The sequence below is a fragment of the Labeo rohita genome, chromosome 16 (genome assembly GCF_022985175.1).
Source record: "Labeo rohita strain BAU-BD-2019 chromosome 16, IGBB_LRoh.1.0, whole genome shotgun sequence".
In the NCBI taxonomy this organism is placed as follows: Eukaryota; Metazoa; Chordata; class Actinopteri; order Cypriniformes; family Cyprinidae; genus Labeo; species Labeo rohita.
The window spans coordinates 8,215,161-8,239,845 of NC_066884.1; the positions used below are offsets into that span (position 1 = coordinate 8,215,161).

Here is a 24,685-nt window from a genome sequence, read left to right on the forward strand (position 1 = left end):
AAGTGCTTCAGTTTCACGTGGCTTGTCGTGGTTGGACGCTCTGCTCTCTCTCTCAGTGAGAGGCAGAGTGAAGCAAGAGTGCTCTCGTGCTGCTCACTCCAGTTGGTGACATTTTACACTGACCCCTGGTGCTATCCAGTGTTCTGGTTTGTGATGACGCAACAGTTCAGGCAGAGTGACAGTGGCACAGTTGTGGCTGAGCTGCAGGGTGTTTGACTGCGCAGTGTGTCTGGGTCAGAGACAACAGCGTCCTGGTTGATTCATCCTCCTGGGATCCTGATTTGGTCAAACCAGATGAAGTTTTTCATTTTCTGCACTAGTTTGGAGGGGAAATATTGTGCTCTCAGTAGATGAAAGCACGATGAAAATAGCCAAAATATTAAATCAGTGAACATGCGGGGCATTCCAATTGTGAGGAAATCTGCAGAGCTTTGTTTGGACCTGAGGATACGCTACTGACATGAAAGGCGCAGGAAGCATCGCTGCTGTCTCCACAGTGTGGTGATCTCTAGTGCCCGCCCACGGCACTTATCCAATTATATGGCGAAGGCTAATGACCAAAGTTACCATTCTCTCCTCTGCTAGTTTAACTTTGTTGTGACTGTTTAACAGCATCTCTGCCGATTTGGACTCAGTGTTCTGGTATATGGAGTTCTGGTAAAGCTGTTCATGCAATCCTGCCAATCACAACACTAAGCCAGAGTCCTAAGCAGGCGTGACACCAGGGTTTGTGCACCATTCAAGGATGTTTTTAAATTCCAGTTCAGTTCCTGATTTAAATTTAAATTGATTTAAATTAAAGTAGAATGTTTTAAAAAAGACCTTTCGACCAGTCATTTTTTTTTAATTAGTTAGAAATGTTTCTAGATCACCAAATCAGCATATAGATTGATTTCTGAAAGATCATGTGACACTGAAGACTGGAGTAATGGTGCTGAATTTTTTTTTTTTTTTTTGTAATAATATTTCACAATATTACTGTTTTTGCTGTATTTTTGATCAACTGAATGCAGCCTTGGAGACAATATATTTATTTGTATTTAGTTTATTTATATCAACATATTTAATACATTAGCTTGTTGACCTTTAGAAAATATTTAATGCTTATACGACAGTTAGGTACATTCACGAAAGTGTCTGTATTTTTTAAGTGAGCCACTGATTCATGAACAGTTCATGAATACAGAATTGCACACTACTCTTTTTTTTTTTTTACCATATCTTTCTGTTCAGCTAATTATTTATTCAGGAACTGATTTATTAAAGGTTTAGTTCACTTCCAGAATGAAAATTTCCTGATAATTTACTCACCCCCTTGGCATCCAAGATATTCATGTCGTTCTTTCTCCAGTCGTAAAGAAATTATGTTTTTTGAGGAAAACATTTCAGGATTTCTCTCCATATAATGAACTTCTATGGTGCCCTTGAGTTTAAACTTCCAAAATGCAGTTTAAATTCAGCTTCAAAGGGCTCTAAACGATCACAGCCAATGAAGAAGGGTCTTATCTAGCAAAACAATCGGTTATTTTCTAAAAAAAAAAAAAAAAAAAATTTACATTTTATTTAACCTCAAACGCTCATCTTGTCTAGCTCTGCGTAAAATTCCTATCTAATTTTTTTTTTTTTTAAATATGACAGTTTTGCTAGATAAGACTCTTATTCCTCACCTTGAAGCAGCATTGAAACTGCAATTTGGACCTTCAACCCATCGGCTCCCACTGAAGTACACTATATGGGGAAAAATTGAATGTTTTCCTCCCTAATTTATTTTCAACTGAAGAAAGAAAGACATGAACATCTTGGATGACATGGGGGTGAGTAAATTATCAGGAAATGTCTATTCTGAAAGAAAACTAATCCTTTAAGAGTGACTGAATCATTCATTTAAATGATTCATTTATAAACACTGATTCATTCGAAAACACCACTACTAAGTGTTGCTTGCAAGTAGCTAGCAAAATTTAATCTCTTGCCACTTTATCACACCTAGTTGGGACACACTGAAGAAAGTATTCAGCTACTTACATAAAGTTTCCTTTAGCTTGTTTATGTTCTTGCTAAAGAGGGACTGTTTGTTTTCTTGGCTCCTAAAGATATTTGTCGCACGCCCTTCTGATCTTGCACAGCAAATCTGTCAAGCCAAAATAATGGCAAAACAAACAAGTCCGGATATCAGCACTGCATAAATAATTCATCAGTTCACACAGTAAATCATTTTATGTAGCTTTAGTTTATCTGCGTTTGAGTTGTTATTTGTCACTTTCTCAATCTGTCTCTTTCTCATCTCTCACTCTCTCTATCTTTCTGGACCATGTCTGATCAGATCTCCTGGTGGGTGCCGTCTGCCCCCATCTGCCTCAGACCGCCTTGCTCCATGTTCCCCATGGAGCCTGCCATCATTAATATTGCTTTCACATGTGTGTTATGAAAAAACCCACTGGTACTCACCCGCACCTGCTGTCACACGGTGCTGCTGGGTGATGGTTGGGCAGAGAGGGAGAGACACAAAGTCTTCGGAGACTGTGAGCTAATGGCTAACATGTAGAAACAGATGTGGAATTCAGCGTTCAGTGAACGTGATCAATAATGTGGAAATAAAGCATTATACGTGTATGAGTGAAGAGGCTGATCGTTTGCAGGGTTTTGAAGCCTTTTCTTTATGATAAATCTTGGCTATCAAGTCACTGGTTGTGATGATTATTATTTTTGCATGCAAAATACTTACAGTAGAACCCCTGCTGAAAAGACTGCTGGTTTAGTCCTGGTCTGGGATGATGGACCAGAACAGCTGCGTTGTTTACCAACAAATAATAAAGCACGACTTGCAATTTAAGTTAGTTAAAGAGATAGTTGACCCAAAAATGAGAATTCTGTTATCATTTACTATATAAAAAAACCAACACTTTTATATAAATGTAAATCAAATATAAATTGTTTATTTATTTTATTATATAAATAAAAAAATATAATAGAGAATATGTAGCTTTTAAAGTAAAATGTGGTTAAGTTTTTTTTAAGTTAAAGTCTAGTGGTTTATTTGGCAAATTAGAAATATTGCAAACCACTAAAATCATGTTTCTCATGTTTGAATGCATTAATTCCACTTTTTGTGATTTTGTTTTCCTGCAAATATCAGAGCTGACTTGGTGAAGGCAAAATTTTTTAGTGATGACACTTGCGTTTTAACTCTTAATGTATTCAGTGCTGTACCAAGTGCACTGATTTGTAAAACATATTCATGGACTAATTGTGTAAATGTGGTGTGCAGGTAAGCAAACACTGTAAAGCAACATAATTTAATACTCTGCTTTTAATTAAGACAACTTGGAGGCACATTTATTTCACTGTTTGTGGTAAATTACTCCAGGCTTTGCTCTCCATTATGAGTTTCACCTACTGGCTTTCATGTGTTTTCTTCTAATAGTTGGAGAGCTCCAGCTACTGTGTTGGATCAGAGACGACGACCACGGCTTTCGGGCCATGAGTAGTTTTAAGGGCCAGGATGTGGAAAAACAAGGCATCAAGCTGCCAAAAAAATGGATTGATTCCAATGAAAAAGTAAGTTTAGTTTTACATTTACTCTTTTTTTATGCTTTTATGCTTTTGTAACATTATACAGTTCAAAAAGTTTACATACACCTTGCAGAATCCGCAAAATGTTAATTATTTTACCAAAATAAGAGGGATCATACAAAATGCATGCTATTTTTTTATTTAGTACGAACCTGAATAAGATATTTCACACAAAAGACATTTACATATAGTCCACAAGAGAAAATAATAGTTGAATTTATAAAAATTACCCTGTTCAAAAGTTTACATACACTTGATTCTTAACACTGTGTTGTTACCTGAATGACCCACAGCTGTTGTTGTTAGTTGTTCATGAGTCCCTAAACTTGCCTGAACAGTTAAATCCTTCAGGTCCCACAGATTATTTGGTTTTTCAGCATTTTTGTGTATTTGAACCCTTTCAAACAATGACTGTATGATTTTGAGATCCATATTTTCACACTGAGGACAACTGAGGAACTCATATGCAACTATCACAAAAGGTTTAAATGCTCACTCATGCTCCAGAAGGTGAAATGATACATAAAGAGCTGGGGGTGTAAACTTTTGAACAGAATGAAGATGTGTAAATTTTTTCTTATTTTGCCTAAATATCATATTTTTTCATTTATTACTACCTTTCAGAAGCTACAGAAGATACTTATGTGGTTCCCAGATGACAAAATAAGTTAAATTCACCCTGATCTTTAAAAGTTTTCACCCCCCCAGCTCTTGATGCATTGTGTTTCCTTCTGGAGCATCAGTGAGCGTTTGAACCTTCTGTAATAGTTGCATATGAGTCCCTCAGTTGTCTTAAGTACAGAAAAGATGGATCTCAAAATCATACAGTCATTGTCGGAAAGGGTTCAAATAAACAAAAATGTTGAAAAACCACAGAATTTGTGGGACCTTAAGGATTTTTCTGAAGAATAGAGGGGCAGTTTAACTGTTCAGGACAAACAAAGAACTCATTATTTTCTCTTGTGGACTACATGTAAACGTCTTTTACGTGAAATATCTTATTCAGGTCAGTACTAAATAAAAATAGCATGCATTTTGTATGATCCCTCTTATTTTGGTAAAATAATTACCATTTTGCAGATTCTGCAAGGTGTATGTAACTTTTGACCTCAACTGTAACTGTAAAGAATTTTTCTCCATATAGTGGACTTCAATGGGGATCAGCAGGTTGAAGGTCCAAATTCCAGTTTCCTCTACACGATCCCAGCTGAGGAATAAGGGTCTTATCTAGTGAAATGAACAGCCATTTTCTTAAAACAACATAAAAGTATATACATTTTAACCACAAATGCTCATCTTGTACTATCTCTGCGATGCATATGCGCGTCTTCACACATTGTGTGATCATTTTGGAAAGGTCAGCCTTTGAAGCTGCATTGAAACTGTAATTTGGATCTTCAACTGTTGGCCACCATTGAAGTCCACTATGGAGAAAAAACTTGTAATGTTTTCCTCAAAAACCTTAATTGCTTTTTGGCTGAAGAAAGAAACTCTGAAGAAAAGTGGACTCATTTCTTTTAGCCGAACTTGAAATGTTTCCTTTCTGTGTTCTTTTTCCATTCTTGACGATAGATCCCCACAGACCGTACGATGGTCGTCGGAGGAGGAGACGCTTACGATCCTGCAGGAGGTCCGATGAGAAGACGGCGTCAGCGCTATGTGGAAAAGGACGGCAAGTGCAACGTCCACCACGGAAACGTGCGCGAAACCTACCGTTACCTGACGGACATCTTTACCACACTGGTGGATTTAAAGTGGCGCTTCAATCTCCTGGTCTTCACGTTGGTCTACACCACCACTTGGGTGTTTTTTGGCTTCATTTGGTGGCTCATTGCCTACACCCGTGGAGACCTGGACCACACAGATGACAACGAGTGGACACCGTGTGTCAATAACCTCAATGGCTTCGTCTCAGCATTCCTTTTTTCCATCGAGACTGAAACCACCATTGGTTATGGGTACCGCGTCATAACGGACAAATGCCCCGAAGGCATCATTTTGCTTCTGGTGCAGGCCATCTTGGGCTCCATCGTCAATGCCTTTATGGTGGGCTGCATGTTTGTGAAGATCTCACAGCCAAAGAAACGTGCTGAAACGCTCATGTTTTCCAACACAGCTGTGATATCTATGCGGGACAGTAAGTTGTGTTTGATGTTCCGCGTTGGTGACTTGCGTAACTCGCATATAGTGGAGGCCTCCATCAGGGCCAAGCTCATCCGCTCTAAACAGACCAAGGAGGGAGAGTTCATCCCACTAAACCAGACAGACATCAACGTGGGCTTTGACACGGGGGACGATCGGCTATTCCTGGTGTCTCCGCTGATCATTTGCCATGAGATCAACAAGAACAGCCCCTTCTGGGACATCTCTCAGGAGCAACTGGCACGAGAAGAGTTTGAAATAGTGGTCATTCTGGAAGGAATGGTGGAGGCCACAGGTGAGAGTAGATCTTGGAGAATAAGTGCAATGCCATAATTACACCGTTATATAGGCAAAAACACATTTCATTGACTGCCATTCAACAGGAGACATATATTTGGATTTAAAAATTGCAAGCAACACCAGTTATTAAAAATGGTTCTTATTATTATCAATGTTTAAAACATTGATATTTTGCAGAAACAGTCTTTTCAGGATTCTTTGATGAATAGAATGTTTAAAATAACAGTGTTTATTTGAAATAGAATCTTTTGTAACATTCTACACTACCAGTCAAAAGTTTTTAAACAGTGATATTTTTCATGTTTTTTTAAAGAAGTCTCTTCTGTTCACCAAGCCTGCATTTATTTGATCCAAAATATAACAAAAGCAGTAATATTGTGAAATATTTTTAATATTTAAATTAACTGCGTTCTTTTCTGATCCTTCAGAAATCATTCTATTTGCTGAGATGCTGTTCCAGATTTTTCTTTTATCAATATTTAAAACTGTTGAGTATATTTTTTTCAGGATTCTTTGATGAATAGAAAGATCCAAAGAAACCTGAAACAATTCTACTCAGCTGTTTTCAACATAATAATAATAATAATAATAATAATAAATAAATGTTTTTTGAGCAGCAAATCAGAATATTAGAATGATTTTTGAAGGATCATACTGGAGTAATGATGCTAAAAATTCAGCTTTGAAATCAGAGGAATTCATTACATTTTAAAATATATTAAATAGAAAACGGTTATTTTAGTAAAAATATTTCTAAATTTGTTTTTGCTGTACTTTGGATCAAATAAATGCAGGCTTGGTGAGCAGAAGAGGCTTCTTCAAAAAAACATAAAAAGTCTTAGTGTATGTTTTTTGAATTTGACTTCTAAATTCTAAATTTGAATTCTGAATGTTTTTTGGAATTTAAATAGTATTATATGATGGTTTAAAATCTGTATAACATTCTTTTGTGGAATGCAAATGGTAAGTTTTTAAAGAAGATTCTGGTTGACCAAAATGACAATTAAAAAAACATTACATTTAAATAATAATTTATACTATATCTTATGAATCATGTACTATATATTTTAAGTCTTCAGAATCTAAATGATGATAATGATAAATGATGCAGTGAGCTGAATCTTTTTTTTTTTTTTTTCAATAAATCTGTTGATCCAGATCAGAAAATTGAATGGTTTTTAAAAAATTGGAGGTGATCCAGTTTAACTCTCTGACTCACTGATCCGGTGCAAAGATTAAATGCCATCACATATATTTAAGAGAATATACAAGTCACTTTTACAGTGCTATTATGGTGTTTTTGGGTCCTTCAAGCAGTTTGACAGCTCTAGTCCTCATTTACTTTCATTATACTGGAAGGGGTTCCCAGAATCTTCTTTAAAATCCTCATTTTGTATTCCACGGCAGAAAGAAGGTCATACAGTTTGGAACAACATGACTGTGAGTAAATGTTTTGTGAAGTGATGCTGGAGGCACAGGCCAAGTTGCTGCCATTGAGATGAATGGGAATGGATGGCTTTCTCCAGGTACGTCAGAGCTCTTTAGATGAGTCAGGGGTATTTCAATGGGTGTTGCCTGCAAGTCAAACATGAAAAGTGACCAGATTTACCACAGTTCCCCTGGTAACAGAACGCTGACAGCAGGGCGTGACGTGGTATTTTCATGGGATTCACTAATTATATTGACAGTGAATTCATGTGACAGCAGTTGCAATTACACTATGCTAATTAGCTTTTGCATTGTGCTCTGTGGCAGTATAGACCGATATTGCTGCTTGCATGGAGCAGAAGGATGAAGGACTCTTGAGATGTGTCTCAGAAAGACAAGCTCATGGCCTGTCAATAGAACCGCCTCAGGGAAATTAGCGAGCAGAAGACAATTGAAAGAACTATAATGCAATCCACTCTCATGCACACATAAACACACACACACACACACACACGCTCACAAACACATTCTCTCCTACATTTAAAATAATGAATCATTGCTCAGGAGTGGGATGCAGTGAGTAGCTTGATTCAGTCCACAATCATCACTTGTTCTGTGCAGTTACACTTTTTTTGTCTCACATCTGACATTCAAGAGCATCCCACTTTCATTCGATGTAGGTTTAACCAATCTATTATTAGACAAAAAGCAGGATAACAGTAAAAAAATCAGTATCAGAAAACGATACCAAACTATTGAGGTCAGGACTGTACCTCAAGGCCTAACGAAACTGGAAAATTATAAAGAATAATTATTGATTTCCTAAATAAAGCCCTTTTTGGGGCTTTAAAGTAGTTAGTAATGGAAGTAATGGAGGTTTAATATTGGTAGCTCATGGCCAATCACAGTAATGACATCAGGGAGACGAGTCTAATGAACAGAGAGTCCAAGTCTAATAACAAATATAATTGTTCTCATAACAATTCTGATCTTAGTCTTAACTGAGCAACAACTAATTTTAAAGGGATAGTGCACTGAAAAATGAGAATTCTGTCATTATTTACTCACCCTCAAGTTGGTTCAGACCTGTATGAGTTTCTTTCTTTGGCTGAACATGAAAGAAGATACTTTGAAAAATGTCAGTAACCAATTAATGGTAGCCAAAGTATTATGTCCATATGGAAATCAATGGAATAGTTCAGAAAAATGGAAAATTGAAAAATTTGTTAAGTCAATGGGACTAATCATAGAGTGCTGAATGGATTACATATTTTCATACACTAAAATTCGGAAAGTTACGTCGTCCCAAAACTGTTTTTTAAAAATGTGTTTTTGGCTAAATGCCAGAAATAAGGTCTGTGGTTAACATATTTTAAGACATTTTCATGTTTTATTCTAAAACATAAAATACAACAGTGATTTTGACATCTTTAACAAGTGGTTAAACGGTACAACAGAGGTTGTCTGAGGCATTTAAACAACATTATGGTAAACAGAAGAAAATCATCTACATTTAAGTCATGTGAGTGTGGTGTAGTTTGTTTATAGTGCATGTTCACACTTGTAGTTCGGTTTGTTTGGTTTATTTGGTCCGGACCAAAAAGGAAAATGATACATTTGGTCCTGGTCCATTTAGCGTTCACAATGGCATTTTTGACAGCGAACCTAAGATACCAAACCTAAAGGCATAGTGATACATTCACAACCTGATTGGTCGGGGTAAGAATGATGTATATTTCGTGACGGAACTCACCGAACACTCCAAAAAAAAAGGAAAAGGCGCGTTCAACTTAAAGCAACACTGCGTGTGTATTACATCAAAGTACCCATTCACTGATTGGTCTGCTCATCGCCGCTTTAAGTCAGACACACGCAATACTGTCTGCTGGACTAAGCGCACTCATTGTTGCATGTACATGATTTTATTTTCACCACCTGCAAACTCACAAAGAGCTCATAAAAGGCACTTTACCTCCTTGTTGCTCCACGTTTGTCCTTTGCTCATTTGTTTTGGATACACCGCTTGTTCCCTTTGTGAAATCATGTCGCATAGCGTCACATCTTGTCATTACTTCTTGTTTTTGTTTAGTTTAGAATTATTTGGTCTGTGTTGTATTCATATTTCATTAATATTTAATTTCATTCCATCTTTTTAAGGGGTCTCAGTTCGCTTGTTTGGTGCGCACCAGGGTTTAGATGGCAGCATTCACACTTACTCAAACGAACCACACTAACAGAGCAGTCACACCAGGGTTCGTTTTAATCGAACCAAACATGACAAGTGTGAACACACCCATAGTGAGCATTTAGCTTTTTACTTTTGCTGATTGTATTTAGGCTTCAAAATTCATAAACCTTCCCAAAGGCCAATGGAAAAATCCTATTGGGTTTTTGTCAAGTGAAACAGGGTTATGCTAACTTCTGGGTTGGCCTACAAAAATATGTCATCACTTTACTACGCTAGGGGAAAAAATGATTAAATACACTTTCATAAGTATAACCAAACTTAAACATTATACCCTGGTTTTACAGACTGGAATTAGATTAAGGCAGGATTAAGGTCATTTAAGTAGCTTCTATAAACGTGCCTTAGAAAAAATCATTACTGGTGTATTATTCCTGTGATGCAAAGCTGAATTTTCATCAGCCATTACTCCAGTCTTCAGTGTCACATGATCCTTCAGACATCATTTTAATATGCTAATTTATAAACAATGTTGGAACCTGTGATTCTTTTTTATGGATTCTTAGGTGAATAAAAAGTCTTAAAAGAACAGCATTTATTCAAAATAGACATCTTTTCTAACAATATAAGTCTTTGCTATCACTTTTTATCAGTGTAACACATCCTTGGTGAATAAAAGTATTAATTTCCAAAAAAAAAAAAAAAAAAAAGAAAAATTTACTAACTGCAAACTTTTAAATGGTAGTTTATGCTGTTTCAAAAGATTTTTAAATTAAAGAAATGAAAAAAAAAAAAAAAATCACAGTTTTCAACAAAATATCGAAATATTGATTAGAAAATACTGAAAGATCAGGAATTTAAATTTGTCCAAATTTGTTAGGTGGACAATACCAAGATACAACTGTTTGAATATTACTAATCAAAAATTACGTTTTGATATATTTACAGTAGGAAATTTACAAAATATCTTCATGGAGCATGATCTATCCTAATGATTTTTGGCATAAAAGAAAAATCAATAATTTTGTCCCATACAATGTATTGTTGGCTATTGCTACAAAAAACATTAAAAATCGTACTGATCCAAACTTTCGAACAGCAGTGTAACTGCAAGTTTCCTTCCATTAAAACAGCTCAGACATGCATTTTAGTCTGGGACTAGACTTGAGCCTTGTCTGTGAATCTGGGAGTATAACTATTAAGTGTGATAAAAGTGCTTATTAATCTTTTCTGTGCAAAGTAATATTATTCCTGTCATGAAACAGAAGGAAAAACTTACATAACCAGAGGTTCATCCACCTAGAACAATAGTGTCACCACTAAAAGGATGATTCAGACAACTTTACAGCTTAAATAACCTATCTATATGGAAAATAAATGCTTTAACAAAAAAAATCACACTGCATGTTTTGCTTTTTAAAGGGGTCATCGGATGCAAAGTTCACTTTTACATGTTGTTTGAACATTAATGTGTGTTGGCAGTGTATGTACAAATCTACCCTATAATGATAAAAATCCATGCAGTGCTTTTTTAATTAATCTGTAAAAATAATATCCCCCTTTGTGGCATCACACCCACGATAGTTGATTGACATGAGCATCGTACCTCAGATCATCTGTAACAGTCCGACCTCCATTGTTTTGATGCTGGAGCAGGGATGTAAGTTAGACAAGAATATCTCAGATTGAGGTGTTGTGTTGCTGGATGTAATAATGAACATAGTGGTCGTCATTTACTCCTGACATCTGAAGATGCAGTGGACTATGTCTGTTTGTGAAGGGAATGCGCCTCCTGATCCACATAAATGCGTCTATGTTCACACAAACCATTCAGCTTCACCTACAGCAGAAGTGAATATAAGGGTTTTTTTATGAATATCTGCAATCACCTTTCCTAATAACGTGCTAGTTAGCAAGTTTCGCGGCTAAACACGTTAAATGCAGCTGAAGTAAACTCCTCAGAGCTGCTTGTCACTTCACAGAGAGAAGAGAGGGGCGGGACGAGCAGAGCTAATTTGCATTTAAAGCAACAATCCCTCAGAATGGGCTGACAAGGTAAAAAGGGTATTGTTTTACACAACCATTGAGAATTTTTAACCAAAGTATATTATAGACTTTTCATTAAGACCCTGAAAATGGGCATCTGATGACCCATTTAAACCATCTGGAATTAATTGCACCATAGACTGCTATTATTTTAACCACGTTTGTACAAACAGAGGGATAAAATTATTGTCTGTGGTAGTGGATAGCACGCACAGATGCTGTTAAGATAACTTAACCTGTGTTAGAACTCAGAATAGACCCTTAAATAAAACCTTTTATACTTCCCACAGGGTGCTGCACTTAGTAAAACCTGTTTGCTGTGGCCCTCAGAGGTTTCACAATGTTTCACAAACTTCTTTCCACTGATAAATGAAGGCTTTGTTATCAGCAAGCCTTTGGTTTGGGGTTCTAAAATAGTCTAATGTTTTAGATTTTCCCTGGGCGGCTAATAAAGCGTTTTGTACAAAGTGAAATGGTTTTAAATTAACAGTTTAAAATGTCCGAATGGAGGCGTTAAAGTCGATTGCAGAGCATTAGCTCTGAAAGTGAAGCTTCTCTCTTGCAGCATTCATTGAGTGTATAGTTCGATGCGTACCCTGTGTGGTTATCGAACTACTGTACACTGGGAATCTCATGAATTTTGATGTGTTTGATGAATGATATCTGCTGAATTTCCTAGATGTCATTTATATTCATTATGACAGCCTCTATATATCACTCTGTGTGTGTTTACTTGTGTGTGTTTGAAAGAGATGCTTGTTGAAAGTGTGTTTTGTGGCTCTGTTTGTCACTGCACGTCTCTGGAGTAATTGATGCGGTTATTCGAGGTTCACTTAAGCAGATGATGAGAAAGCTTGTTTTCTATTTTTAGGCAGCGTGCCCATAAATATTCAGCAGTGCATGTGCATGCATGTCTGTGCGTTTCACGGGAAACATGATATTCTTAATTAATTAAGCTTAAGTACATTTCTATTGACATATTGAAGGGATCATTATTAACTTTTCAAAGGTCAAAAGCACAATTAGACAGTGACCTTTAGATATTTGAAAAAGACATAATGGAACAGTTAGTTCTTTAGCAAATGTTAGAAAAGTGGTTTTAATATAAAGCCAATACTGAACTAATCAGGATGATTTTTTTTACTACTATATTATTAGCTCATACAACAGAAAGTATGATGTTTAATGTTTTTTTACTTTTTTGTTCATCAAGGCAGCGTTTATGTGATTTAAAATACAGAAAAAACAGTAATATTGTGAAATATTATTTCAATTTAAAATAGTGTTTTTTTATTTTAATATTCACTAATAGAATTTATTTCTGTGATGCACAGCTGAGTTTTGGCATCATTACTCTAGTCTTCAGTGTCACATGCTCCTTCAGAAATCATTCTAATATGCTGATTTATTATCAGTGTTGGAAACAGTTGTGCTGCTTAATATTTTTTGGAACTTGTGATACTTTTTACAGGATTTTTTGATTAACTGAAAATGTAGCTTTGATCACAGGAATAAATTACATTTAAAATATATTCAAACAGAAGACAGTTATTTTAAATAGTAAAAATATTTCAAAAATATACTGCTTTTGCTTTACTTTAGATCAAATAAATACAGGCTTGGTGAGCAGAAGAGACTTCTTTTAAAAAAAAAAACAAACATTAAAAATCTTACTGTTCAAAAACTTTTGACTGGTAGTGTGCATTATACATATTATACATAGATTTACAAGTAGGCATTTGTCTTACGTTTCTTTGTTTTGGAAACACTATACATTTAAGTATCGCTCTAAATAATTAACATTCCAAATTTTGCTCTTTTGTCCTACTTTGGATTCAATTTATCAAGAGTCTCACTTCTTCATATCTCTATTTTTTCGTGACATGCATAAACTATTTATGATTGTCCACACCATAGTCATTTGGAATCAGACTCTTCTTTTTTTCACTGCTATTTTTGTTGACTTTTCTCTGCTCACGCATGTTTTCCCCTGTCTTTTCCCGCAGGAATGACATGTCAAGCCCGTAGCTCGTACCTGAACTCAGAGGTGCTTTGGGGAGAACGTTTCACCCCTGTGCTCTCGCTGGAGGAGGGATTTTACGAGGTGGATTATGACACGTTCCATCACACCTACCCCGCTCCAACCCCTTCCTGCTCCGCCCGGGAGCTGGCAGAACTGGCAAAGAAAGGAGAAGCTATCCCTTTGCCCCCTATTTCACCTCCAGCAACCCTGGGAGAGCCCCCAAGTCCGGAGGAGATGCCTGAGGAGGAGACAAAGGCAGACGAAGAAGCAGAAGCAGAAGCAGAAGAGACTGTTAGCAATGGTGATGTGAACAGAATGGAGTGTGTGCAAGAATGAATTAATGCATTGCAATCTCCGGTCTTCTGCTGCCCCTATGTGGCAGACAGGAATTTATGGAGATACAAAAACTCACTTCAGCCACATAAACGCCACATAAGCTGAGGAATAGCTACAAATCTATAGGCCTATAGGTCTGCATTTTGCCATTGACCCCACACTGGTACTGTTTTCAAGAATAGAACAAAAATGCATACGGTAAAGTTTTTAAACTTTAGGCGCAAAAATGCTTAAAACCTCTTTTAGCTTGAAATTAAATGCAGTTTATTTAAATAAGATGTATGTATTGGCAGCTTTGTAATGTGATTGCTTAACACGCTACTGAGCTTGCATTATTGCTTTCCAGGTTTATAAGTATTTCTGAATCCAGTTTATTTATAGAGATTAAGATTTATCGTTTCAGATGGTGCTTATAGCTACACTACAGCATTTCTGCCACAGGATAACAAAAAAAGGGAATTGTGACTTTATCTCAAAACTCTGACTTTTTTCTTGCAATTATGAGGGGGAAATGGAAGAATTGCAAGATATAAGATCTGAATTGTGAGATATAAACTCACAATTCTGAGAAGTTGTTATTTAAAAAAGTCGCACTTCTATTTACAGTTGAGGTCAAAAGTTTACACATATTTTGCAGAATCTGCAAAATGTTAATTATTTTATAAAAATAAGAGGGATTATACAAAAAGCATATAATTTTTTTTAGTACTGACCTAAACAAGATATTTCACATAAAAGATGTTAGTCCACAAGAGAAAATAAAAGTTACATTTATAAAAATTACTCAGGTCCCAAAAATTATTTGGTTTTCAACTTTTTTGTGTATTTGAACCCTTTCCAGCAATGACTGATCTCAAATGATTTTGAGATCCACCTATTCAAACTGAGGACAACTGAGGGACTCATATGCAACTATAACAGAAGATTCAAACGCTCACTGATGCTCCAGAAGGAAAAATGAAGCATAAAGACCCAGGGGGTGAAATTTTTTTTTAATTTGAAGATCAGGGTAAATTTAACTTATTTTGTCTTCTGGGGAATCTTCTGTAGCTTCTGAAGGGCAATACTAAATGAAAAAAATATGGGTTCAAATACCCAAAAATGCTGAAAAACCAAAGAATTTGTGGGAGCTGAAGGATTTTCCTGAAGATCATTCAGGTAACAACACAGTATTAAGAAGCAAATGTTTGTAAACTTTTGAACAGGTCATTTTTATAAATTCAATTATTATTTTCTCTTGTGGACTATAGCCTATGTAAATGTATTTTATGTAAAATATATTATTTAGGTCAGTACAAAATAAAAAATAACATGCATTTTGTATGATCCTGCACATTTTGCAGATTCTGCAGTGTTTCTGCCATGGGATAAAAAATTTAAAAAGTAATTGCGACTTTTTATCTCATAATTGTGACTTTATCTCACAACTTTTTTTCTTGCATAATCTCATAATTCTAACTTTTTTCTCACAGGTCTAAGAAAAAATGTAGAATTGCAAGATATAATACATGAGATGAGATGTCGCAATTACATTTTTTTATTTTTTATTTCATAAATTTTTTATTTAAAATGTACACTTGGAATTTTGAGAAAAAAAAATCTGAATTACGAGATGAACACAGAATTGCAAGACGTAAGATCAGAATTGCAAGGGAAAAGGTCAGAATTCTGAGTATATATCTCACAATTATGACTTTTTTCTCAAAATTCTAAGAAAGGAAGTCTAAAGTTTAAGATAAACTGCAGTTTCCTGAGCCCTAAGCTGCAGTTTCCTTTTTTGTTGTTTTTTTTTTCTCATGGCAGAATCAAGCTTCTCTATCATTTTCTGTGTAAAACTGCTGATAAAAACTAACAAAAAAACATGTTTTTCATTTAACTAATGAAGGACACTGCATTCCCTATAAAGGGCGCGCTGAATATGCATAGAATATGCTTCAACTTGCACATCATGTATGGAACTATACACATGCTGTATAGAATAATAGTAGATTTCTGTGTTAGCAAACAGCGACCTCTGCTGTTAGCAGACCTCACAAACAACTGACTGACAATTTCAGTGAGATTTGCCAAAGGGTTAATGGTGGGATATCATTATTTAATTTCTTCGAATGATGGATATGTAACAGTAAAAGCTGGATATTAACACCCAACAAACAAACGCACAATGTAAGTGTTGCTTATTCATTTTATTTGAAATGTATGAAATGTACTGTAGCTACTGTTTTTGTTAATTTTGTCATTTTCGATAGGCTATCTTCTGTCTGTCATTAATAACTCTGCTTTAGAAACACCCTCACTGTTATTTCTAACTCGTCTTTAGTTCTTTTGTTTGTTTGTTAGTTTTTTTTTAACATTAGATTTATTAAAACGTTTCTGTTTTATTTTACAATAAAGTGATTAAATAAAAGATTATCCTTCTCAGACACTATGCGCTGTACTGAGTTTCTGAGAATATGAAATAATGATAATGTAAAACAACATCTACAGCCCTCTGCAAAAAGATGAGTTCTAGCTATGCTCATGCTAAAACATTACAACAACACAAGCTCTATAATAGAACAAAAGCACTTTCTTGTTTCTTTGGTTGATTCATAAGAAAATGAAATTATAGAATTGCCTCAAAAACCTAATGCAGAGCAACACCTCTGTGTCACAGCTGGAGCAAAAGCTGTATGTTTTGCTCCTAACATATTTGTCGAGGCACACTTTGGAAAGTGTGAAAGACCAAGATGCACATTCTTAGATTAGGTATATAAAATCGGCATTGTTGAAGAGCAGCAAAGGGTATTATGGTCTTGTGAGTCTTGTTTTATGTATTTTAAACAGTTACATTTGCAGAATACAAAAGTCATCTTTAATCTACAATGTACTTTGTCAACTGTTAAAACCAGTATTATGGTATGCAATGGAAAAAGCAACTAAAGCAAGTCCTAACAAATGTTTCTAATCATATCCCCTATGATTTCCAGTTGGTAATGTCTTCACACACAAAGATAAACAAGTTATAAATATAAAAACAAATGTTTGTTGCCAGTTTGAATTGCAGTATTCAGTCTGAAATTAGTCACCACCATTGCCATTTTGTTGTATTTCTGTCCTATCGTCCCCCTTTGTAAAGTGATTTCTTGTTAATTAGGCTTAAGTCCTTTAAGTCTGTGGACACTCAAAAACATGGTATTACCGTGGTAATACGTACAAAACATATGGTAGTACAAAATATATGGCACTTTTGTGTAAGCGTATAGTCTTTAATAAACTATACCTATACTACTAACATAAAACTGTATTCCTATGAAGCACAGCCAATCAATTAAAGGGACAGTTCACCCAAAAATGAAAATTCTATCATTAATTACTCACCCTCGTGTCATTTTGGAACCTTTAAGACCTTCGTTCATCTTCAGGACACAAATTAAGATATTTCTGATGACCTGAAGCTTTCTGACCATGAATAGAGGGTTTGCACTTACGTCACGATTTGGTAAGTTACCTGGATGCACAGCCATATTGGCGATACTCTGATGTAAACAACAGCATGGATTGCACAGTTAATGTACTACTGAATACATTGTTCTGCTAATTTATGCTGTCTAAACCATGGAAAAAATGTGTGAAAGCTGCTAAATTAAATAGAGAAGGACTTAGTAAGCAAACTAAAGTTAATAGGTGGTAAAGATCTGTACGAGCAGACATTAGGCTAATATTTGAAATGATAAGAACAAACATGTATGTTGTCAAGATTCTTGCCCTGGAAATCCTGCTTCAGTTCAGCCAACCACAAACGCCTTTTGTTCCTCAGACAGTTTTTTGCACTCTTCTCCTTGATTTGTTAAAACTTTTGGCAGACTATAGTACTCCAAATGTTTTTCCTGGTCTGACCGATTAGTACAGCCCAAAACATGACAGCAATTGACCATTTTCAACAGCAGTAATCAGCAAAATATGCGAGTTTCGTTCGGTTCAGTTGCATTGTTTACGTTCAGTGCCGCCAATATGGCGTCAATTCATGACGCGTTGTGAAAAGACAACAATGCAACTGAAATGTTCACAGACTCATGAAAGTAGAAAGGACACTGTTAAAATAATCCATGTGATATCTGTGGTTTAACCATAATTTCATGAAGCCACGAGAAAAAAAAGACTTTATTCAACAATTCTTATCCTCCTATTACATTATCAAGAGAATACCACGACGATGTTTTAGTGCATACCCTGGTGAAAAAACCAGCATATGCTGGTAGGTATGTTTTGATGCTGGGATGCTGGTTAGGTAGGTTTTGGACCAGCTAAGGACCAGCTTAAACCAGCATCAAAACCTACCTAACCAGCATCCCAGCATCAAAACATACCTACCAGCATATGCTGTTTTTTTCACCAGGGTAACGTTAGGTACTGTCAGTAATATCGGAAGATGTGATTTGGAGGAGAAGAACTGTTGAATAAAATATCTTAATTTTTGTTCCGAACGAAGGTCTTACAGGTTTGGAACGACATGAGGGTGAGTAATTAACAGTGATGGGAATAACGGCGTTATAAATAAACGGCGTCACTAACGGCGTTATTTTTTCAGTAACGAGTAATCAAACGAATTACTGTTTCCTACGTTACAACGCCGTTACCATTACTGCCAATAAAATACGGCGTTACTATCATTTATTATAATATTATTATAATTTTATTTTTCAGTTCATCTGAATGGATGCGCAGCGTACCTGTATTTGACCAGCTGTAAACTCTAGTGTGAAGGCACACGACTAACCGTCACTTTGTCTCACACACCCAAAGAAAGATACAGAGCGACAGAGTCTTATACCATGCAGAACTGACGCGCTACGTGTAAACGATATTCTTTGTTGTATTTTCCTCTCAAAACAACGGAGCTCCTTTGGAATACTTCAGCTTTTAAGAACTGCTGGTTTCTCCGGTAGTAGGCGGAACTAATGTGCAAACAGCAATCTCATTGGCTGGCGCTCACCTATTATCGTCCCTGTTTTGATTACAGCAAATCAGTTCGAGCGAACGCAGACAACGTGATTAATATTCATGAACCCAGCAGCTCATTAAATCTTAGTGTGTTTAATATTGTTATTAATAGTAGAATCCGTGGTAGTAACAAGACGTTCATAGAAACACTAAATTACAAACAATATCACCACCAGTCCTAAGTTCAGTCAACATGACAAACATGCATGCATGCATGGTTATTCTAATTACTAAAGTTCTAATGGCTAAAGTTGAATGCTAATTATAATTATAATATATCAGATATTTAATATTAGTCTGGTGAGTAAACTAAAAATGTAATTAATTTTATAAAAATTTCATTCATTTAACATATTTAATATTGGGGTCATCCAAGTTATTTAATATATATATATATATTTTTAAAAGCAACACAATAGTTACTTTCCCTGGTAATTAGTTACTTTTATAATGATGTAACTCTGTTAGTAACTCAGTAACTAGTAACTATAACTAATTACTTTTCAAAGTAACATTCCCAACACTGGCCACAACAACATTAACATAGTGTAGATTAGTGTACAATGTTTTATATTTATTTTATAGTTATATTAAATTAGATTTTTTTTAAAGTAACGCAATAGTTACTTTGCCTGGTAATTAGTTACTTTTATAATGATGTAACTCAGTTACTAACTCAGTTTCTATTTGTGAGAAGTAACTAGTAACTATAACTAATTACTTTTTTAAAGGTACGTGCCCAACACTGGTAATTAATGACAGAACTTTCATTTTGGCTGAACTATCCCTTTAAGTGACGCAGTTGATTTTATTGTAGTCGCAATGGCTCCCACTAGATGGCGGGACAACGACCAAAGGCCACGTTTTGCAAGTGCATTGTGGGTAAGGACGTTCGACGCACATGTGGCCACCTGATCAGTGCTGAACGAGTGTGGAGGAAAAGCAGCGGGACTGTAGTAGAGGCAGCTATTTGTAGTATTAAAACAGGATTAGCCATCCATAATAAGTTAAAATGAAACCAGGTAAGTTATTAATATGTTTCTTTGACACATATAAGGTTGTTTTCGTTGTTGCGAGATTAAAATATGAGTGTTTATAAGTGTTAGTGTGAACATGCCGGCCGAGTTAGCCATGCGCTTCAAGTTTTAGTGCACGAAATGCTTTTTATCTGAAATGTAATGTCATTGTTTGTTATTTTATTACTGTCTTTAAACATTTTAACTTGACGTGGTCTTATAAAAACGTTTCGGTGTATGCTATTAATTTCTTGCGGTGCATAACATTGTGCTAGCAAGCAACAGAGCCATGCTGCACACGCGGTGAGGAAGATCCACATGGCTTTTAACTAACTTAGATAAGCTGTTGTTTCTAAGATTAGTCTAGTTTACGTTGTTTTTAAAATTACAAATTAAATTTGTCTTTAGTATTTGATTATGGCTGGATATTATGCACAAAGCTTATTTTCGTAGTCGAGTTTCCACACGTTGTTGAGGACCACATGTGTTTAGGAAATTACCTCGTCTGTCAGAGCATGTTGAAGTCGACAACCTAGTACAAACGAATAGTTTTGGTTTAGTCGACAGCCTGTAATAAAGACACATTACCCAACCTAATATGAACTGAATTTAACTTCGTATACAGTTGCTGGATTTGAGGACATTTAAACACCAAAGCTCAGTTGCAACCCTAGGTTGTAAAAGTATTATCTCTAAATGCTTTCTTTGAGAAAAGCAATTCTAACTATTTTTTTTTTAACCCTAATTAGGGGTTAGTTGAAGCTGGACATCTGTGCATTAATATTTGACTTTTCTTGACAGGATTCACCCCAAGAGGAGGTGGACGAGGTGGCCGTGGAGGCTTTGGAGGGGGAAGAGGAGGAGGAGACTGGGGTGGTAGAGGAGGAGGAGGAGACCGGGGTGGAAGAGGAGGAGGAAGAGGAGGTAGAGGTGGTTTCGGTAAGCAAGATTTTTTGTTTTTCATTTTATTTTCTATATATAATTCAGGAGTTATCCGTTATTCTCTTAGTGCTTGTAACTTTTAGGTCAGATGTGTAAATGTTAGTGTACACTGCCAGTCAAAAGTTTTTGAACAGTAAGATTGATAGTTGATTTTTTAAAGAAGTCTCTTCTGCTCACCAAGCCTGCATTTATTTGATCTAAAATACAGCAAAAGCAGTAAAATTGTAAAATATGTTTACTATTTAAAATAACTGTTTTCTATATTTTTGAAATGTGATTTATTCCTGTGATCAAAACTAAATTTTCAGCATCATTATTCCAGTCTTTAGTGTCACATGATGCTTCAGAAATCATTCTTATATGCTGACTTGCTGTTGAAAAAAACTTTTTTTTTATGATTATCAATATTTAAAACAGTTGAGTGCATTTTTTCAGCATTCTTTAATAAATAGAAAGAACCCAAGATCAGCATTTATTTGGAATAAAAATGTTTTTGTAACATTTTACACTATACCGTTCTAAAGCTTCAGTGTATATATATAATTTTTTGTGAGGGGAAAGAAATTATAGAAATGAATACTTTTATTTAGCAAGGATGCATTAAATTGATCAAAAGTGATGATTAAGACATTTACAATGTTACAAAATATTTATATTTCACATGAATGCTGTTCTTTCTATTCACCAATGAAACCTGAAAAAAAATCTAGTCAGCTGTTTTAAACATGATGATACATTTTGAGCAGCAAATCAGAATATTAGAATGATTTCTGAAGGGTCATGTGACTGGAGTAATGATGCTAAAAATCAGCTTTGAAATCTCAGGAATAGAATACATTTTAAAATATATTCAAATAGAAAGCAGGTATTTTACATAGTAAAATATTTTAAAATTGTTCTGTTTTTGCTGTGCTTTTGATCGAATAAATGCAGTCTTGGTGAGAAGAGATTTCTTAAAACATTAAAAATCTTACTGTTCAAAAACTTTTGACTGGTAGTATATAAATATGGTGTATTTCAATATGTTTTTAATAACCCCCCTTTTTTTTATTTCTTTGCCTCTTGTTCGATAAAGGTGGAGGATTCAGATCCCCTGGAGGTGATGGCTTCCGTGGACGAGGGGGTGGACGTGGCACTCCTAGAGGCCGTGGAGGAAGAGGAGGAGGACGAGGAGGGTTCAGAGGGGGCAAAAAAGTGACTGTGGAGCCCCATAGACATGAAGGTGGGTCACAATTGTCACAATTTCTCAAATGCAGATGTAACAACATTTTGGAGTTGCTGTTTTTGATAAGAATGTGTTAAATAACCATGTCCTGTTTAAAAATTCAGGAGTTTTTATCTGCCGTGGTAAAGAGGATGCCCTGGTCACAAAGAACATGGTGATTGGAGAATCTGTGTATGGAGAGAAGAGAATAAGTGTTGAGGTGAGCATAGAAGCTTTAATATTCACTAGAGCAGTTCTGAAAGCGTTGTATTCATTACATGTTCATTTTTTTTTCTCATGTAAGGAAGGAGAAACTAAAATTGAGTACAGAGCATGGAATCCTTTCCGGTCGAAGCTGGCCGCAGCCATTTTAGGAGGTGTTGACCAGATCCACATCAAGCCAGGAGCGAAGGTCATGTACTTAGGAGCCGCATCAGGAACCACTGTATCCCACGTTTCTGACATTGTTGGACCGGTATGTGTGTCTCTTTTCCCTTTTTTTTATTGTTAAAGCCCACATCTGCACACATCATCATCATATAAAACATTAAAATGTGTATTTTCTGCATAATACTGTATGTTGTAGTATTATAGTTGCCTCAGATATTACTTTAACAACTAAGCAACATTAAGTAAAATAAAACTATTAAAAAATAATGTTCAGCAACTGAAAAAGCTGAAATAAAATGAATTAAACAAAGCTAATTAAAATAAAACAAGTATACAAATTACTCAAAATGTGACTGAGACAAAATAATAAAGCCAAACAGAACTATGAAAAAAATAATATATATTTTTACATGTTACATTAGTAAACAAAAAATAACACTGCTATTGGTAAAACTGTAAAGTGCCTTTAAGCGTTTAAACTATTTTTAATTAGGGCTGTCAGACGATTAATCACAATTAATCACATGTGAAATAAGTTTGAGTTTGCTTAATATACATATGTGCACTGTGTAATAGTTATGTATATATACATACAAACACATTCATGTATATATTTAAAAAATATTTACAAGCATATGTATTATAATCTTTATATAATTTATATTGTATATAAATAAAAATATATTGTACATAACATTTCTCTCAAATATATACATTAATTTGTGAGTATTTATATATACACATAATTACACACAGTACATATTAGGCAGACTCAAACTTTTGTATGCAATTAATTGCAATTAATCGTTTGACAGCCCTATTTTTAATGTAAAAATACCTTCCCATCTGTACATTTAAAGTTTAATTTCAAGCATTATTTGACATTTTCTAATTTTTATTCATTTTCTTATCCTAGGAGGGATTGGTGTACGCTGTCGAGTTTTCCCACAGATCAGGCAGAGACTTGCTGAATGTTGCAAAAAAGAGAACCAACATTATTCCCATCATTGAAGATGCACGACACCCGCACAAATATCGCATGCTTGTTGGTAAGTTCCTGTGATGTGAACGTAGGACAAGAATGCACATTGCAGATTAGTTTAATAAAGCAATCCTCTGATTTTTTTTTTTTTTTTTTTTTTTTTTTTAAAGGTATGGTGGATGTCATCTTTGCCGATGTTGCTCAGCCTGACCAAACAAGAATCGTCGCCCTCAATGCACACAACTTCCTCAAGAATGGAGGACATTTTGTTATTTCCATCAAGGTAAAATGTGTTGACATTGATTGTTCATTAGTCAAACATTCAGTCTTCAGTTGTTAACTGTCGTATTTTCTTCCTCAGGCTAACTGCATTGATTCAACAGCCGCTCCGGAGGCAGTGTTTGCATCAGAGGTTAAAAAGATGAGCGCTGAAAACATGAAACCTCAGGAGCAGCTGACACTGGAGCCGTACGAGAGAGATCACGCAGTTGTTGTGGGAATCTACAGGTGAGTCTTGATGCATAAACTTAAGAGCTACACATGAATATAGCTCAGTTTTGCAGAAAATAAAATTAAAAACTTTTCTAATGTGTATTAATTTTTTGCAGACCACCACCCAAGCAGAAGAAGTGAGAGTTCTCTGGAAATTTTTATCACTATTTGCATCACCCTTTGCTCCTGAAATAACTGCTTCTGCCACTAGATGGACCCACAGTTTGCAGATGACAAAAGACTGATATAACTGAACCATTTTCCTGCATCCACCAGTTTGGGAGTGTATCCCTTGCCTGATTGGCACAGGCAACATATTGTTTATGGAGAGTAACTCTGCTCCTGTTTTTTCCTTTCTATGATCATCATCTGTCATGTAATGGAATGTACTGTACCGAGAGATGAATTTTGTGTTTTGCTTATAAGAATTTTTGGAAGCTAGATGTGTTATGTTAACTAAATCAACAGTTTTCCAAAGCATACATTTGTTATTGTTTCTTTTGAGTATTTTTAGTAAAAAATTTTAACAATTGAATGTCACCTTTTTTTTTCCCCACTCTCTTGCTTTTTGTTTGTACCTCTAAAAAATGTTTTCAGGAAGCCAATTCAAAACTTTTTGTGAAATTGTTTCAGAAGTATTAGT

At 35.3% G+C, this 24,685-nt stretch overlaps 2 protein-coding genes across 2 annotated transcripts in view; both read left to right on the forward strand.

Moving 5' to 3' along the window:
- Window positions 1–16,442, forward strand: part of kcnj21 (potassium inwardly rectifying channel subfamily J member 21) — a 28,937-nt gene extending 12,495 nt beyond the window's left edge. Inside the window, exons 2-4 of the mRNA XM_051130532.1 lie at window positions 3,425–3,558; window positions 5,146–6,010; window positions 13,681–16,442. Of these exons, the coding sequence (XP_050986489.1) occupies window positions 3,481–3,558; window positions 5,146–6,010; window positions 13,681–14,033 (1,296 nt within the window). The 5' untranslated portion in view covers window positions 3,425–3,480 and the 3' untranslated portion in view covers window positions 14,034–16,442. The remainder of the gene's footprint in view (window positions 1–3,424; window positions 3,559–5,145; window positions 6,011–13,680) is intronic.
- Window positions 16,443–19,878: 3,436 nt separating this feature from the next.
- fbl (fibrillarin) overlaps window positions 19,879–24,685 on the forward strand; it is a 5,014-nt gene continuing 207 nt past the window's right edge. The window contains exons 1-9 of the mRNA XM_051130533.1: window positions 19,879–20,038; window positions 20,834–20,971; window positions 22,050–22,196; window positions 22,304–22,398; window positions 22,483–22,653; window positions 23,485–23,617; window positions 23,721–23,833; window positions 23,912–24,057; window positions 24,159–24,685. The exon at window positions 24,159–24,685 is cut by the window's right edge and continues 207 nt beyond it. Of these exons, the coding sequence (XP_050986490.1) occupies window positions 20,029–20,038; window positions 20,834–20,971; window positions 22,050–22,196; window positions 22,304–22,398; window positions 22,483–22,653; window positions 23,485–23,617; window positions 23,721–23,833; window positions 23,912–24,057; window positions 24,159–24,183 (978 nt within the window). The 5' untranslated portion in view covers window positions 19,879–20,028 and the 3' untranslated portion in view covers window positions 24,184–24,685. The remainder of the gene's footprint in view (window positions 20,039–20,833; window positions 20,972–22,049; window positions 22,197–22,303; window positions 22,399–22,482; window positions 22,654–23,484; window positions 23,618–23,720; window positions 23,834–23,911; window positions 24,058–24,158) is intronic.